This window comes from Sciurus carolinensis, chromosome 2, assembly GCF_902686445.1.
Source record: "Sciurus carolinensis chromosome 2, mSciCar1.2, whole genome shotgun sequence".
Classification (NCBI taxonomy): Eukaryota; Metazoa; Chordata; class Mammalia; order Rodentia; family Sciuridae; genus Sciurus; species Sciurus carolinensis.
Window position 1 is genome coordinate 191,890,909 of NC_062214.1, and position 18,128 is coordinate 191,909,036.

General features: G+C 57.9%; 1 protein-coding gene across 4 annotated transcripts in view; it reads left to right on the forward strand.

Moving 5' to 3' along the window:
* The window catches only part of Bdkrb2 (bradykinin receptor B2), a 33,706-nt gene extending 20,076 nt beyond the window's left edge, over window positions 1-13,630 (forward strand). The window contains exons 1-3 of one of the 4 annotated variants that reach the window (XM_047542324.1): window positions 3,099-3,117; window positions 5,829-5,939; window positions 9,388-13,630. In XM_047542324.1, the coding sequence (XP_047398280.1) occupies window positions 5,866-5,939; window positions 9,388-10,498 (1,185 nt within the window). In that variant the 5' untranslated portion in view covers window positions 3,099-3,117; window positions 5,829-5,865 and the 3' untranslated portion in view covers window positions 10,499-13,630. Of the gene's footprint in view, window positions 1-3,098; window positions 3,118-3,782; window positions 3,802-5,828; window positions 5,940-9,387 lie in introns of those variants that run through there. The other 3 variants (XM_047542325.1, XM_047542322.1, XM_047542323.1) reach the window with 3 other exon arrangements.
* Window positions 13,631-18,128: the final 4,498 nt, after the last annotated feature.

The following is an 18,128-nucleotide window of genomic DNA, read 5'->3' on the forward strand; positions in this document are numbered from 1 at the left end:
AGGGAAGGAACCAAGGCAAGGTCAGAGGGCCTGCATTCTGAGGGAGGGTCTAAGGCCTCCGAACGGCCGTCTCTGGGCTACTCTTTCCTGAGCTCCTGTGCTCCAGCAATATAATGCATTGACCCAGAGACAACTAGGAGGACCTAAGTCCTGCTGGTCAGAAAGGAGACTTCTCTTTTAGTGGAAAGGAGTAGTGGAATGTCCAATGACATTTTTCATTTATTAAAACTGTGCATGCCTGTCAAACTGTGAGTCAGGAGGCTGAGACAGGAGGATCACAAATTCAAAGGCAGCCTGGACAACTTAGTGAGACCCTCAGCAATTTAGCAAGACCCTGTCTCAAAAAGTACAAGAAACAAGTTGTTAAAAATGTGAAATCCAGGCTGGGGAGATAGCTCAGCTGGTAGAGTGCTTGCCTTGCAAGCACAAGGCCCTGAGTTCGATCCCCAGTACTGCAAAAAAAAAAAAAAAAAAAAGAAAAATGTGAAATCCAATGTGGGGCCGGGAAGCACAGGTGCTGGACAGAAGCGCCACAGTGAGCAGGAAACAGGAATGAGCAGCGTACCCGAGGGGAGCGGACTCCAGCCGGCCAGCCTCACCCGCCCTGCAGAAAGCACAACGGAGGGGGCTCTGCTTCTCCAGGTTCTCCCCTGGCCCCTCATAAACGTTTCCAGAATCTTCTGGCCCATGAAGTGTCCAAATGCCAGAAGGGCCCACGTGCACGTGCCCAGGGCTGATCCTACTTTCTGGTCCGGCACTCTAGGACTCCGTGTCGGGAGGCTGGCTTCCCACACCGGCCTCACAGGCGCTTCCACCTTTGCGGAGATGAGCCTCGAGGGCTCCCTGGAGACCGTGTGCGGGCCGCACCTCGCTGCCCAGGCCGGCAAGGTGTGGGAGGCACCGCTGGCCCTTCCCGTGAGCTGCAGCCTGCGGTCACCTCGTGCTGCCCCGTAAACAGCGGCACGACTCAGTGGCCTGTGGATCAGGACGTAGGGCAGAGCGTTGACCCTGGAGGGGTCGGGACCAGGACTCAGGGGGCCTCCCTTCTTTCTAGCTTTGACCTTGACTCCAGCTTGCTGGGTGCCCTGAGCAAACGTCCAAGGATGGGATGCGCTGACCCCAGCAGCAGGCGCGGGGAGATTGGAGGTGGGAGGAGGCCGGGGGCAGGTCTCCCCTCTGAGACTGGCCACAAGAAACGCACGGAGCTGTTGCTGGAGGAGCTGCAGACAGAGCCGCGTGTCCTCCATGGTGCCCCTGGGTGGGCAGCCAGGGCCTCACAGAAACACCCGTCTGTCCCTCCATCTGTGAAATGTGTCAGACTTGAGCTGGTCTGTGAGCAGGAGGGCAGGCTGGGCGGAAGGGACCCCCCTACACCCCAGCCCTGGTGTGGCTGACCCACGGGGTGACTCTGTGGTGTAGCAAGGGCTCTGACCACCACTGCCTGCATTTGACCTGCGTTGACCTGTCTGCTCCCCACAGCAGCCCCGGGGTGGGGGGAGGGCCAGGGCACTTTTATACTAAACCCCGTCAGACATTTAAGAAAAATGAGGCGCGAGGAGGTCACACAGTCAGCCCCTGGAGGAGGGCTCAGTCCATCCCCTAAACCGCCAGGCTGGGTCTCCCCATTTGTCCGGCATGTTTCCAGCCAGACACTTCCAGAAACTTCCACATTTGACCATCCCATTTTTGCCATATCTATGGCACCTGTATAACCATAGCTTTACTACTGGCTTATTTTCCAACTGTAACTTCATCTCGCCAACTTAAATAGAAAATGGCTATCATTTGTCATCTAAAAGGAGTTAGTTATAAACATACAGACACTTCCTTAAATTCTGGCTAGATCGGGAGGACCAGCCACAGCTGAGCCTGCTCTCCCTGTCGAATGGGGCGTGTCTCCGTCTGTTTTCTGTTGCTATGACAGAACACCTGAGACTGAGAAACTTATAAAGGAAAAAGATCCATTTTGTCTCTGGAGGTTGGAAGTCCAAGACTGTGGCGACACAAAGGCTGCTCGACCCCTGACAGGAAGCAGAAGGGCATCAAGGTGTTGGTGCATGAGCCCGGGGGACACGCACAAGCGGGAGACTCTGAATACTACTCAGTGGCACCGCCCTGAGACTATGTGCCGTGAGAGGGAGGACTCAAGGGTCAGGTTACTGCCCTCCAGTCCACACCCCCCACTGTGGGAAATGCTTCCTGGCCTAACACAAAACCCCAAAACACAGGCACGAGTTGTCCTAGGGGACAGAAAGGACCCTGCCCCTCTACCCTCTGAGCTCTGGCCGAGGCCCCTGTAACAGGAGGCAGAGTCCCAGGAGAGGCAGACTCCAGGTGCGGCGGGAGCTTTCCTAAGGACGGGAAGAAGGGGCTCCTGCTGGGCTCGGTGCAGAGAGGCCGGGAGAAGGCGACAGAGCGGGAGCTGCGGGCACACGGGCGCGGTGGGCCTGCAGACCCCGCAGGGCGCGGCCACAGAGCTGCCCGTGCACAGGGCACCTGCCACCCCGGCCTAGGGAGCTGTCCCGCCGGCACCCGCAGCTTCCCAGGCTCCTTCGGCTTCGCAGTCAAGCTTGCGAAGCAGCCAGCTGTGGGGTAGGGGCCCTGAACCCTTCACTGCTCCAGGTTGGGGGTCCGTACAAAGCCTGGCGCTGGAGACGGTGACGCTCTGAGTCTGGGGGAGGCCCAGCCTCCAAGGCCCTGAGACCCGGATTCCTGGGAAAGCAAACAGGCTCCCTCTGAGACCCACGTGGAACTGACTCCTGGCGGCACCCAGACGGGGCCACGTGCCTGAACGGCGGGAAACGAGTTTAAGGTGCGTCTTCTTGGACGGCCTTCTGAGGGGCAGAGCATGTGGGTCGCAGGGTTGGATGTCCCCTTGAAGCCTCCGCTGCAGAGTCAGCTCCTGCCCACGGCCCCCGCCCCAGCCATGAGGGTCAGCCCCTGGGAAGGGCTGAAGTCCACTCTCCTGGCTCTGCAGACGGGGAAACCGAGGCCCACAGAGATAAAGGGACTCACTCGCGATCAGAGGGCCGCTCCTGACCACCACCCGCCAACAGGCCATGCGTCTCGCCCCTCCCTCATTTCCTCACAGCTGACCTTACCGTCGTCCCAGGACATGTGAGTCCAGGTCCCCTAAGGGAGCGGGCAGCTTCCAGCTGGGCAACGTGGAAAGGCGAGGCAGCACGCGAGTCAGCCAGGAGGTGCCTGCCCCAGGGCCCCTAGGTGGGGACACAGGCCTGAGCTTCCCTGCCTCTTGTCCCTGGAGAGCAGGGCCCTGGTGGACACCATGGACTCTGGTCCAGTCCCTGAGGGCACCGAGGGAGGAGCCGGGGAAGCCAGTAGCCATCTGGCTCTTCTCCCTCCCTCAGCCTCCAGCCTCGGCCCCCACTGGCCAGACCCAAAGAGGAGTCAGATGGCAAGGAGCCCGTGGTGCTGGCCCCACGGGACTCCAGAGGCCAGGTCCAGGTGGGAGACCCAGGAGGTGACCAGGAACAGCACACACAGCTCCCTGTCCCAGCCCCACCTCCAGAGCAATGGACAGAAGCAAGCAGGGACCCGGGCTCCCAGATTCTCTTGGATCCTTAAGTCCCCCGAGCTCTGGACACTGGGGAAAGCTAGAGAGAGAAGTCCTAGACTGTTTTGAAAAGAAGTGCAATGTTTACAGCCTGTGGCAGCAGTGAGATCCAGCTGGGCTGATGTGGCCAGATCTGGGACACCAAGATGAGGCCAGTGGAAACAGGGACACCTCCCCTGGTGATGGCACTGCAGGACCGGAGTTAGCTCGTGGCTGTCATTGTCTGGGTAGGAATCGGAGGCCAGGCAAGGAGGCTGAGGTGTCCCGCTGCACAGACCAGCTGGAGACCAGCCCAAGGGGAGGGGAGGCTTGTCCCCTTCTTCCTGCTGGCTAGGATGCTCGGGTATCCTTGAAAGGTTTGGAAAGTAAGTGATTCAAGCATGACCGCTGGCCCCCAGTTGGATCTTCTCTCCATTTGCCCTCAGCAAACCAGCGACCTTCTTCCCTCCCCAAACTCCCCTCCTTGCATCCCTGGCGAGCTCCTGGCCCCGGGCTCAGCTCTGCTGAGGTTCCAGTTCCATAAATCTTTTCTGGGTGTTAACCAAACCCCTGCCCCTGCCCTCCCGGTTGACGGCTCGGCCTTGCCTTTCCCCGAGTGACGTCTGGGCTGTCTGCTCCCTGATCTCCACGTCGGGCCACGGAACGAGGAGAGCCGGGCTTCAGAAGTGCAGGGTCGTCTAGACCCCGAGTTCTGAGCGACTGAGAGCTGGCACAGGGCAGGTCTGGGCACGCCATGCACACCTGTGCACACTCGCACACTCATACAAGTGCACATGTCCACGGCTCCTGACGTGAGTTGGAGGCAGGAGGACCAGGTTCCTGGGGACCCTGGAGAGAGTGCCGAGTCTGGAGAACCAGGGGTTGGAGCCCTGCCTACAACCCAGCAGCAGGATGTGGAAATCGCCCCCACCCTTCTGCACCCCAGGTGCCCCGTGCAAGGCGAGTGCAGCAGACACCTGCCTCCCTCAGTGGGGGTCAAGTGCAGGAGGGGAGACGGGGAGGCGCTGTCCGTGGCAGCCTGTTGGGCAAGAGGGCAGACACCTTCCCACCGGGGCCACTCAGAGCAGGAGAGCCTGGTACTGGCCCCACCAGAAGGGATCCAGGACCCTCACCAAGCCGTCTCCCACTAGTCTCGAAGCCAAGGCCCCTAATCCACCCCATACAGCTCTGCCGCTCAGACCCTCCCTCAGCTCTGCCCCCACTGGACCAGCAGCGTCTCCCTCCCCAGACGCAAGTCTCAGAAGAACCTCACCTTCCACAGGGCCAGTCTAGACACAGGACCCCCTCCAGGTCTGCCCTCCTGCTCCTCCACTCTGCAGAAGGTGGAGCACCCAGGAGCACCCCTGACTCCCCCACACACCCCCAACCCTTCCAATCCACCCTGGCACCAGCAAATCAGCTCTACTCTCTCAACCCCTCTGGACTCCAACCTCCTCTCTCTCCATCACCCACGCCTAGGTTAATGGACACCACTTGCTAACTGGACTCTGTATTTCTACTTTGTCCTGACAATCCCCTCTCTCCCAGCAGCCTCCAGGGCCTAACATTCATGCCAAGCCTCTCTCTGGCTCAGGGCCTTTGGCACCTGCTCCTTCTTCCTCTATCATGTCCTTCCACCCTCCTACTCCTGCTCATGCTCAGGTTTCAGCATCAATATCCACTCACTTTCCATTGCTATAACAAAACACCTGAGGCTGTATACTTATAAAAAAAAAAAGATTTATTTATCTCACAGATTTGGAGGTCAAAAATCCAAAAAGTGTGGAGCCAGCTCTGTTGAGGTCCTCTTGGTGGATGACATCACAGTGGGAGTGCCCGTGAGAGGGAGAGATTATGTGACCTGAGAGGAGGCCAGGGGAGGGGAGAGGCCAGTCTCCTTCTGTACCACAACCCTCTCAGGCAGCCAGCTGAGGCCCCTTCTGGGGGGCAGTGCCCCCAAGGCCAAATTACCTTGTATTCAGCCACTACCTTCAACATCACCCCACTGGGAACCCAGTTTGCAATGCAGGAACCCTTGCGGGTCACACTCAAGACACATCACTGACACAGGACCTTAGGACTCATCCACACACAGATCAGTGGGCATCACTGTGACCATCTGGGTAACGTGCCCAGCAGGGCGTGTGGCAAGCCCCACATCAACGTGTGCTAGGGACCAGGCTCTGCACACTCGCTCCCTTCCCTGCTGGAGAACGCAGGTATTTACGGTCCCCAGCGGTCCCGCCCCCCTAACCATCTTTTCTCTTTCCACCAGCCCTGGCTGGGCCTCGCCCTCATCCCACTCTGCCCAGATGTTCTCCACCTGGAAGAGACCAATGCTGCTGTCTGTTCATGAGGACCCCATGCCCACCACAGCCTCCTTCAGGTGGGTGCAGGGGCTTTTCAATGTACTGCTCAGAGAGCGACCCTCAGGTCCTGGACAGCAGCAGAAGGTCCAAAGACAAGAGCACTCGAGTGTTCTGAGCTGTGGCACAGGGGCGCAGGGAGCAGGCTGTTCCGGGGGACTGTGGGAGGGTCCCAGGGCACACTCCTGCTTGTCACATGCGAACCTCCCAGGCAAACTCAGAAAGGAAGGTCAGAGCGTTCAACCCTGACATGGACACCCAACGATCAGACAGAGGCTTGCAAGTTGCTGTGGAGACAGAATGTCTCCAACACACGCTGGCAGCTGTGTTCCCTCCTAAGGAGGGAAGTGGGGCCTGATCCGGAGTGGAGGTGGAGGGAGGAAAGGCTAGGTCCCGCCACACAGGGCCAGGGCCAGGGCACCCCATCCCCAGCCAGGAGCAGCTCAGAACCAGGGAGACTCCTCCCTGGAGGAGCAAGCAAGAGGCAAGCAAGAGGACCCAGCAACTCCCACCAAACCTTGGGCACCCTCCACTGAAGTGCCCAGAAGAGAAGGAGCCAGGGTTTCTGGGTCTGAGGCAGGTGCAGCCTTTCAGATGGCCAACTTGCCAGGGCCGTAGCCCATGGCCCTGGCTCCCAATGCCACACCCACCAGCTGATCCTGCAGCCTCTCAGAACGGGCTGTGGGCCAGGGTGCCAGCCCAGTGCTCTCGACCTGCCTGGCTGAGAAATCAGTGTTGTGCTTAGTCTCCGGTGACTCACCCTGAGGAGCACAATGCTCAGGTTTGGGGCCACTGAAGACACGGGTGATCTATAGCTGCAGGAATGGGGGCCAAACGCTGACCGAGGGAATGGCCACGGGGAGGTCTTCGCCTCAGAAGTCTGCAGAGGAGCTTGCCTGTTTGCAGGGCTCAGGACTAGGGGCTGCCGTCGGGAGCTTGTTCCTGGGCTTTTCTGGAGCGAGGACGCACTTCCAGGGCAGCAGTTGGCTCCTGGCCTTGTGACCACCCGAGGGTCCTCCCAGCATGGTGGCTGCTTTCCCAGATCAAGCAATCCAAGAGGCCCAGAAGGAAGCCGCAGCACATTTTATGACCTAGCTTCTGAGGACACCACTGCTGCTGCCATTGGTTAGAAGCAAGTCGCCAAGTCCCGCCCATATTCACAGGGAGAGGAGTTAGACTGCTCCTTCTGAAGGGAACAATACCAAAAAAAATTTTGGACGTATTATAGCTACCTGAGGGATCCTTCCAGAACAACCTTCCACTTGGTTTTTCCCCCTCCTACAGGGCAAAGCCTCACAGCCTCAGCAGCCAGCGCAGACCATCCAGTCCCCTTATCCAACCTCATCTCTCGAAATTTCCACCTGCCCTCCCCGACCCCAGGCACCACCTTCCAGAACACGCCAGCAGCTTCTCGCTCTGCTAAAGCTGCTCCCCCTGCCTCTTGGGCCCTTCCTCCTGCCCACCTCTGGCTCCCCATCCCCACCCACCTGTCCCGCCCTCCTTGCCGGGGCCTGCCACCCCACCCCACACTTGTCACACACTGGACCAGGGTCAGAGTAGATCAGGGAGAGTGGGTTCCTCCCATGTCCCTCCAGGATAAAAGCGCCCATCAGTGGGTCCCAGGCCGGCTCAGGATGGCCTCCAGCTGCCATGAGCAACAGCAGGGCTTTTCCTGGGAAATCGCAGAAGCCATGACACAGTCTCTCCTGGGATCTGGCTCAGCTTCTCCTCCTGGGCCTCCCAGCAGGGGCCTCCCAGGAGAAGCCTCCTTACCTTGCCTCGCCGTGCACACGGCACGAGCACTGGAGACACGCCCACTGCGCTCTGGTGTGCTGCAGGCTCTTCAGGGTGTCTTCACAACCACTCTTTGACACGAACCTGGCCACCACCATGCAAGGAGTGTCAGGAAGAGAATAACACGCTACTCCAAAGAAAGCAAAACGGAAGCTCAGGGAGGTCAAGCACTTTCCCCAAGACTACACAGCCAGAGGTTGGAACCACTTCTGCCCAAGTCCTGTGCCTCTTTGCTGAAGGTAGAAGCTGTTAGTCTTAACAGCGAACACGTCTAGCACACAGCCTCCCTCCTGGTCTCTGAGGCTCACCTAAGGGCAAAAGAGGAATCAATGGGTTGACGATGAGGTCACTGTATTACTCAGCCTTCCGTGATCAAAACGCCTGACTATAACTTAGGGGAGGAAAGATTGATTTGGGCTGATGGGTTCAGAGGTCTCAGTCCCTGGTCGGCTGACCCCCTGCTCTAGGCCTGAGGTGAGGTTGAACATCACGGTGGGAGGGCCTACTGGAGGAAGCCTTCTCAGCTTACTGCAGCTGGGAGAGAGAGAGAGAGAGAGAGAGAGAGAGAGAGAGAGAGAGAGAGAAAGAGAGAGAGACAAGATACAGTCCCAGGTCATGGCCGCAGTGACCTACTTCCTCTAACCACACCCACCTGCCCCTGGTTAACACCCAACAGTCCATTCAAATTATAAACCGCTCAGAAGATCCACCGATGGGGTCCCCGCCCTCATAATCCAGCCTTTTCACCCCGAATGCTGCCACCCTGCCTAACACATGAGCTGTGGGGGAGCACTCCAGATCCAGTCCCCAACTGTCCCCAACACAGAAGCAGGAACTGCCAACAGTGGAGCTTGGTTCACTTGGCTGACAAAAATAATTACTCGCTTCCTGAACCAAAGGCACCTGGGCTTTCTGCACGTTGTCTCGGATCTCCAGGACCATCCTAAGAAGTAGATTTTGTTCTTCCAATTTTATTGGTTAGGTCATTGAGGTTCAGAGAAGTGACTTCCCCAAGGTCACACAGCTAATAAACAACAAAAAAAGAAAACTCAGGATGTGAACCCAGCAGGACTGTCTGGCGGCAACCCCGCCACCTGCTCTCGCCATCCTGCATCCTGGGGTCACCTGCAATGCTTTGCAGATGGAGGGTGTGGAAATGAACGATGCTGCCCTTTGCCAGAAGAGGGAGGCTCTCCGGGAGACAGGGCGGGAGCAGATGGTTCGTGGTCTCATGCCCAGGCTGGAATCTCCCTGTCTGGCATATTTTTCGTGTCTAATTAATTGCTCATCCATGACACAACTTGGAGAAGGTGCTGGATGAGCAGCTCCCTTGGGAGGGGCCGTGGGATAAGTGAGGAATGCTTTGCACCCTCCTGTTGTGGAAGCTTCCAGGTGTCCCCCACCCAACACTCAGATGGTTCCTGTTGGTATTGTTGATGGACACTGGCCCAGGAAGTATCCCAGGGGAACTTCGAGGTGAAGAAATAAGGTCTCCATTTAGGTCCAGAAGCAGAGGGGCACTCTAAGACGGAGGGAAGGGTGCCCGGGTCTGGCACTGGCTGAGTTCAGCCCATCACCCTGCTGTCTGGGGGGCAGACAGGCCATCGCGCTCCCCCTCGCCTTCCCGCTGTTGTGACCTGGAGGTGTAACAGCCCCTTTTCCGCTTTCTTTCAGCACGAGAATGTTCAACATCACCTCGCAAGCCCTTGCGCCTGCTCTTAACGGGACCCTGTCCCAGGGCAGTGACTGTCCCGACATGGAGTGGTGGGACTTGCTCAATGCCACCCAGGCCCCCTTCCTCTGGGTCCTGTTCGTGCTGGCCACAGCCGAGAACGTCTTTGTCCTCAGCGTGCTCTGCCTGCACAAGAGCAGCTGCACCGTGGCGGAAATCTACCTGGGAAACCTGGCGATGGCTGACCTGATCCTGGCCTGCGGGCTGCCCTTCTGGGCCATCACCATTGCCAACAACTTCGACTGGATCTTCGGGGAGGTTCTGTGCCGGGTGGTGAACACCATGATCTACATGAACCTGTACAGCAGCATCTGCTTCCTGATGCTGGTAAGCATCGACCGCTACCTGGCCCTGGTGAAGACCATGTCCATGGGCAGGATGCGCGGGGTGCGCTGGGCCAAACTCTACAGCCTGGTGATCTGGGGCTGCACGCTGCTCCTGAGCTCGCCCATGCTGGTGTTCCGCACCATGCGGGGGTACAGTGACGAGGGCCACAACGTGACTGCCTGCGTCATCACCTACCCTTCCCGCACCTGGGAGGTGTTCACCAACGTGCTCCTGAACTTGGTGGGCTTCCTGCTGCCCCTGAGCATCATCACCTTCTGCACGGTGCAGATCATGCAGGTGCTGCGCAACAACGAGATGCAGAAGTTCAAGGAGATCCAGACGGAGAGGAAGGCCACCGTGCTCGTGCTGGCCGTGCTGCTGCTCTTCGTCGTGTGCTGGCTGCCCTTCCAGATCAGCACCTTCCTGGACACGCTGCTGCGCCTCGGCGTCCTCTCGGGCTGCTGGGACAAGCACGTCATCGATGTCATCACGCAGATCAGCTCCTACGTGGCCTACAGCAACAGCTGCCTCAACCCGCTGGTGTACGTCATCGTGGGCAAGCGCTTCCGGAAGAAGGCCCGCGAGGTGTACCGCGGCGCGTGCCAGCAGGGCGGCTGCGTGGCCGAGCCGCCCCCGATGGAGAACTCCATGGGCACGCTGCGCACCTCCATCTCGGTGGAACGCCAGATGCACAAGTTGCAGGACTGGGCGAGGAGCAGCCAGTGATGAGGCCACCGGGTGGGTACCGCCCCGGGCGCGAGGCGCAGACAGCGGCTCTCCAGCGCGGCCCGCGAGGAGCTGGCCGCCTCCCGAGATCTTGAGCGACGAGTTGGGGTCTCAGGAAGAAGATCGGAAAGCGATCCCGCTCTCCCGGCGCTTGCCGAGGACGAGGCGGCCTGGGTACAGTCAAGCACCCCCTCCACGCAATAGTATTATCGCGGACGGCTGCCACTTCAGGGCCTGCTGCTGCTTCCCAGGAGCCAAGAGGGCCTGGGGGCAGGGGTGGGAGTGACGGAGCTCCTCTCCCTCGGTGGTCCCTCCCTGCCCCAGCATGAGGCTCAGGGCTCCAGGAGAACTGCGGTCCAGCTGTGGTGGGTGGCTGGGTGCACAGCGCCCAGCTGCCCCTGGCTGGGTTTCATTAATCCACGCGGCTAAGACTTTGCAGGGTGACTTTGCAGATTAATGGAGGTTAAACTCTTACAAGAACCCAGAGACCAGGAGCCTGTGGCTCCTCTCACCATCGGACAGGTGATCTGTGCAAAAGAACCCAGTAAGCACTTATTAAGCACTTGCTGTATATACAGCACTGGACAGCAGACCAGAGGGAAGAGAGAAGGCAGTCTCTCTCCCTCGGAGGATCCCCAGAACTCAATTGTGGGTGCCTGAGGGCCGGCAGTGACCAGAAGGCAGTTCTGTGGCATGGTCAGGCAAGGTGTTGTAGCAGTACAGAGAGCAAAGAGGGGAGGGACCCGAGGGCTCAGTTTGGCTGATTGCTAGATGCACAATCTCCGGGTCCCTGCCTCAGTTTCCTTTTGTGTAACATGAGGTCATTGTGAGGATTGAAGGCTATAACAGGCATAAAAGTTCTCTGAGGATCAGAGGTGCTCTGTAGTATGACACATCATTCTGCACACCAGGTGGCTGGATTCATTATAAGGAAAAGACACTGAGGGGTAATTAGCTTCTGGAGGAGAATCAGAACTGGAAGCCAAGGTGGGCACAGCCAGCTTCAGCTGGGGCTCAGGAGGGCTGGCTGCCTCCACCTGTCTTCCATCGCCTGCCCCTCCCCATCCCCCCTTCACACACACACACACACACACACACTCAAGCATTTGCTAGGAGGTCACCCCTTCTGTGCTCAGTTTGAGAGTCTGCAGGAGAGAGATTTCTGCTGAGACCTGCTTGGGACCACAGTGCTCAGACCCTGCCCGCAGGCCCCAGCGGTCCGGGGGAGTTCAGTCTTGCTTCTCCCTTGCCCTGGGCACAGCAACCAAGACACCAGTCAGTAGTTTATTCAACCCAGAAAAGAGCTTGTGTCGGAAGCAGTAGAGGCGTCCAAGGGCGGAAACCCGTGACGGCATGGAGCTCACTCACCCAGACGCATCACTTCCAGGACCAGCCTCCCTACACCCTGGGCGGGACCCCCAGCCCTGGGCCTGCTGGGCTGTGCCCCCTGGGCTGCCTGGGCAGGGCCCTGTGTGACCTCAAGGAGACCCTGCGGGGACAACACACCCACATGTGATCAGACCAGAGGCTGAACAGAGATGGGCGACCGGAGCCGGCCCTCTTCCAGAGGCCTTGCTGTACATGTCCCCCTAGGACCAACCGCGGGGCCTGGCTGGGCTCTGCCACAGGCCGCCCGTGGGGCTCAGGGGTCAGGAGGAAGCTGCACGGGCAGCACTGTCCCAAGCCCTGGGACCCACTTAGTTAACTGCCGGCTGTGGCCAGCACGGTGCAAGCCTTACGGGGGGGAGTGGAGGGCCGCGGCCCCGGCCCAGCCTCGGGCTGCTCAGACCCAGGCAGCTCAGCAGCGACGAGCCCAGTGGAACAGGACGTGAGTGTTAGCCGCTGGCTGTTAGCCCGAGGAGGACTGGGGTGGCAACAAGCCCATATGGCCTGGCCAATCTGACCGATTTGGTCACTAAAATGTCCCCCAAAATTCCTTCCCCCAGGAGCTACAGGTCACAGCTGGTCACAGCCTTGGGCTCACCATGGTCGGCCTGTGATCTGGGCGGGCCTGGCTCTGCCAGAGGGAGCCCCCGGTGGTGATGATACCCTAATGAGGCCTGGCCCAGGAAAGCGCCCAGGAGCTGCCGCTTGTACCAGAAGCAGCTCGGCGCCCACAAGGAGGGTGGCCCTGGCCCCGAGAGCACGCGTCTTGTTCCGCAGAATAATAAACGAGGAGGGGTTTTCACCGGCTCCCATTTGCCACAGCTCCTGTAACACCAGCCTGGGGCGGGGGATCCACTTATTCCTTGGGCTTCGGTCAGGGAGATCCATGGTCCCCAAGCTGTTGTAATTAATGGATCTTCACAAATTTTTTTAAATACTCAATGTGTGTGCTTAATGTGTTAAAACATACTCAACAAGCAGTGTAAGCATTTTAGAAAAGCACTTTAGAAAAATGTAAACAAATGTTGAAAGTTTGGATATGCCTGCCTCTGAATTCCTCCGTGGGGCGCTCCTCGCCAGACTCCCATCAGGTGCCCATGAGGCCAGCATGACAGATGGCAGCGGTTCAGTCCTTTGTCCACACAGGATACAGTTTTTAGTGCCTGCACTTGACCTTCCCTTTGAATCAGGAGTCGAATAACATCCAGGCCATAACATTGAGAGTAAAAGCCACGGTTGGCACACGCTCAGGGCAACGGTACCCATTCTGCTTTGGTCTCCTTCGTTGTTCACTCTTCCACTAAGCAGAACTTGCGTTCTGTGTCCCCGTGAACAGCACAGCCTGGGGGGCTGAAGAAGGAGGATGGCAAGTTCCCGGCTGAGCTGGGCAACCCAGTGAGATCCTGTCTCAAAAAATAAAAAGGACGGGGGTGGAGCTCAGTGGAAGCCCCTGGGGACCCCTGGGTTTAATCCCCAGTACAGGAAAAGGAAATTTTCCAAATTAAAAAATACAGCACTGCTTAGTCCATCCTTGCCAGAAACCTGGCTCACCGTTCAATGCACCTCTTTTTAAAGCCTTCCACCTGGTGGGTCAGCGAGTCTTTTAGACGTCACCCGGTAAGTGTGGGCCGGACCTACCTGCTTCCATGTCCACCGTGCTCTCTTGGTCTCCCCACCTCCAGTATTAGCCACCACCCTTTCCCAGTTCCCCAGTCTGCAGCCCAGGCCACCTTGGAAGAATTCGCATGCGCGCATGGATCAGTGTTTGGAGGAAACGCCATGGGACTGGGCAGGTGGGGATTCCCCGCCAGTCTGCCCTGGGCTGGCTCTGGCTGAGTGGTCTCCACTCTCCCACTTCTCCTTCTTGAGTCTACGTTGCTTGTCTGTAAGATGGGAGGCAGAGCCAGCAGCAAACTGGGCGTCAAGTGACGCTTCGGGAACTGCGCCCCAGGTCAGTACCCCGCTGACTTGGGAAGCCACTTGAGAGCCATCTTTGTGCTGCAGCAGGCCAAGCGGGCCTTTCGTAGAACCCAGCAGCGTCCTTGGCCCTCAACATGTTACCCCACCCTGACCCCACTGCAAGGCCTCACCCAGCCCCAGCCCCGGGGGACGTGTGGCCAGTGATGAGTAAGAGGTCAGGGTTTGCAATCCGACTGCTGGAAGTTTAAGTTTGCGGTTCTTTGGTCACCACAAGGCCTCGGTCAAAGACGCCCATCATACTATTTCACACTGTGTTGTGGCCTGATGGACTTTACCCTCAGCCCCAGCCTGGGGGTGGGTTGCGTGGCCTCCAGTTCACAGTGTGGAAAATGAGACCAGAGAGGGAGGAACTGCCTGAGGAGGGTGCTGGGACGCGCCCCGCCCTAGGCCCAACGTGCCTTAGTGAACAGAGGACCCCCCCGGGGGGGCCACCGTGAAGCGCCCCTAAGCCAGGCTAGACTGCTTCTGCCACATAAACAACTTGGTGTTTGCCAGGAAGAGCGTCCCCCATTTACACGGGTCAGACTTCGAATCTTTCGATTACTCAGTAGAAATCAAACTTTGAATTTTGAACCTGGATCTTTTCCTGGGTTGGAGATGCGCCATCTGATCCTCTCTCTTGGTGCTGGGCAGCAGCAGTGACCAAGGCTCAGGCCTGAGACCAGGAGGGCGGGGACCATCAGTGGACAGTCACGTGCAGCCCAGCTGGGATACTGGGAGGGGGACGGGGGACAGAGTGCGCTTCCCCCAGGACGTCTTTGCCTTGGGATGGGCACGCTGTGGCGGAGACCCTCCCCACAGAGCACCTGCACACACCCCCTGCCCAGTAGCCTCCCCAGGGACAGTGGCCGCTCCTTGTGTCCATATTTCTCACAGCAGTTGTCAAGACATGACTCACACGCCACACAGTCCACCCACTTCAGCTTTCCGTTATCTAAGGAGTCAGTGACCATCACTGCTATCTAATCCCAGACCCTCCGCACCCCCAAGCAAAATCCCACACCCACCAGGGTGGTGCCTAATTCCCCCTTCCCGCTTCTGGCAGCTGCCGCTTCCCACTCTGATGTTCTGTCCACAGAAACGCCTCTAGTGACATAGAATCATGATGATGTGCCTCTGGGTGGCTCCTCCCACCTCCCTCCCACTGGGAAGGACTTTGGTGCTGGGTCCTGAGTCCCTGCCATGCCCCCTCCTGTGAGCTTGTGAGACAGTGCTTCCCAAGAAGGAGCAGGACGGCCACCTCACAGAACGTCAGAGGGTTTGACCCAAACGAAGTATCCTGAGGCCTTTCCCAAGTCACACAGCACCTTAGGGGCCAGCCCAGGTCCCTGATCCAGGACCACAGGCCAGGAGTGCTGCGTTCAGTCGCGGTCTCTGCAGACTCAGGACTGGGCCCCTGCTTCTCTCTTCACCCGCAGGCCCCAGGCTGGGCTGACTCAGGGAGTCTCAGACCGAAGGGCCCAGCTGGGGCCCAGATCCAGCTTCCAGACAGGCCGGCCACCAAGCGCACCAGGTGGGAGGATGTTTATAGACAACCCTGAACCATGGCCAAAGATGGGGTTCGTGCCTTCTCGGGACGCCTCCCTCATGCTGAGTCACCCTGTGGCCCCCACAGCAGCCTGCAACACGCATCTGCTTCCTCTCCAAGTCTGGCTAAGTGAGGACAGCCGAGTGACCCCTGTGCTGGCCCTCCCTCTGTCTTGCACAACAGCAGGATGACATCAGGAACGGTTCCTGCCAGGAGCCCACCAAGACCGGCTGCCTCCACAAGGGACCTCACACGATGTCCAAGCTTTGCAAAGCGGCTCCCAGAGAGGGCGTAAGAGGCTGGTCGCCCTGCCCAGCGGGGGTGGAGCGAGGATTTGAGCGCGGGACCTCCTGGTTTCCATGCCAGCCCCTAAGGACCAGCGTCTCACCTTCGGAACAGGGTTTGTTCGCCAAGCACCTGCCTGGGGGAGGGGCGGCCATGATGCAGATGCGGGAGGCCCGCTCTGCCCACAGATGGCCCTTCTCCAGGCCTTTTAAAGCAATCTGAATGAAGGGCCACCTTCCACTTTTTTGGGCTATTTTTATGACATTATTTACTTCCCAGAGTTTCCCAAAGTTTCACCGATAAATAAATAAATAAATAGTAAATAAATAAATAAACCACCCAGGTTCCTGATGAAAGAAGTCCAGGAAATGTGACTAGCATGCCTTCCTCACGGGAATTCCCATGCCTATGTGCATGTCACAGGCCCTGAGAAGTCCTGAGGAGGCAGGCCTGTCCACCTGCTCTCTGACACCAGGCCTCCCGGATTTGATGCGCACAGGGTTCTTATTCTCCTGCCCAGCTCCTCCTTCTTTACCCGAAGTCCAAATGTTCTAACCCTTCTTCTCGTCTCCCCGCGTGGCCCCTCTGACTAATCTCAGACAAAATTACGGCTCTACATACCGTACGTGATGGTGAGTCCCGTGTGCCAGCGTGGCCACACTCCCGACAGTTATTTAGACAAACGTGAACCGGGCTGTTGCTGTGGGGCACTTTGCAGAGTTGGTCGTCACCTTGCGGACCACTGGCAGTAAGTAGAGGAGGGCGCCCTGGTCAACAGGCTGGGCCTCATCCACAGAGGACTCCGACAGGGCTGAGAGCAAACACCCGTGGTCCCTGAAGGGGAGGTTCTGCCTCCAGACAGCAGCATCCGTCCCTGCCTGGGTCCAGCCTGAGGGGCCCCTGCAGAGCTTGGTCTCATTGGCCCTGCTATTCTATAAGCCAAGCCCTTGAAATATCTCCTGAGGTAGACGATAGACCCATCGGTAGGTAGATAGACGGACGGATAGACAGATAGATGGGCAGGCCAGCACCCTGGTGCACGCCTGTAATCCCAGAGAATCCAAAGCCTGAGGCAAGAGGACCGAAAGTTTGAGGACAGCCTCAGCAACTTAGTGAGACCCTGTCTCAAAATGAAAAATAAAAAGGACTGGGGATGTGGCTCAGTGGTAAAGTGCCCGTGGGTTCAATCCCCAGTACGGAAAAAAAAAAGAGAGAGAGAGATACGTAGATAGATAGTTGATTCACACATAGAAGAGAGAAATACAGAGGTAGAGATACAGAGAATAGAGCCACTCACACAGATATCCACACACAGAGGATGGGCACAGAGAGACAGGGACAGAGACACACGGAGGATGGGCACAGAGAGACAGGGACAGAGACACATGGAGGATGGGCCAGAGAGACAGGGACAGAGACACACGGAGGATGGGCACAGAGAGACAGGGTCAGAGACACACGGAGGATGGGCACAGAGAGACAGGGTCAGAGACACGCGGAGGATGGGCCAGAGAGACAGGGACAGAGGAGAAGGGAGGCAGCCTGTCGCCTCTTTCTCTGGAGATCCTGACTGATGAGAATCAATGCCAAGAGCTCTCAAAAGCCAGTCCCCTTCACAGGAGCCGACTCTGGTGCCAGTGTCCCCTGAGAGGCCCAAACCCACCCTTCTGGTCCTCTCTCGGGAAATATGTGCTCCCTCCGCCCCTGCCCCTCAGTAGATGGAAGCCCGGCCGCTCTTGGATCCCCTCCTTCCCTCTTCCACAGGCCCTGTGCCCCCAGGGAGCCCTGCCCTAGCTCACCTCTCCATCTCCTCCTCACTTTGACCCCCGACCCCTCTGCCACACCTGAGCCGGGTGAGCCTTCCAAAGGCCTGACAACCACAGCAGCTTCCCTTCCCTTGGGTGCAGTGCTGGGCCACCCAGGAGGCCCAGGCCACCTTCTGCAGGGCACCCGGCAGTGCCCCCAGGGAAGCCCAGCCCCTCGCCCGCTACACAGTCCGGAGCAGCCCCAGCAACTCGCGGGTTCCCCGAAGGAGGGGTGGAGTCGGTGCAGAGGAACGACCTGAACCCCTGCAGGAACTTGAAGCAAGTGCTGCTCAGATTTATTTTAGCCCTTTTTTTTACAGTATTGAGTAAAGCAGGATTAAACAAGATACCAGTGATAGAGAAATTACCACAAAATTTATCATTAGCCCCACTTTCCAGCAGGTGTCTAACACAGAGCGGGTACATTAAGGTCAACTTTCTATATTTTCTTAAAATTACTCACATAAGCATATTGCAGTGAAAGATATTTTCTTCTTTTCACCCTACTGACCTTTGTTTACCCCTTGGTGTCAGACCTATTGTCAGCACAATGACTCTATTTTGTTTTAAGCTAATTTTACTGAACTGCTAAGCAAAACATGCACTTAATCTTTAGCTCATATTATTATGTTTTTGATTTAACGTT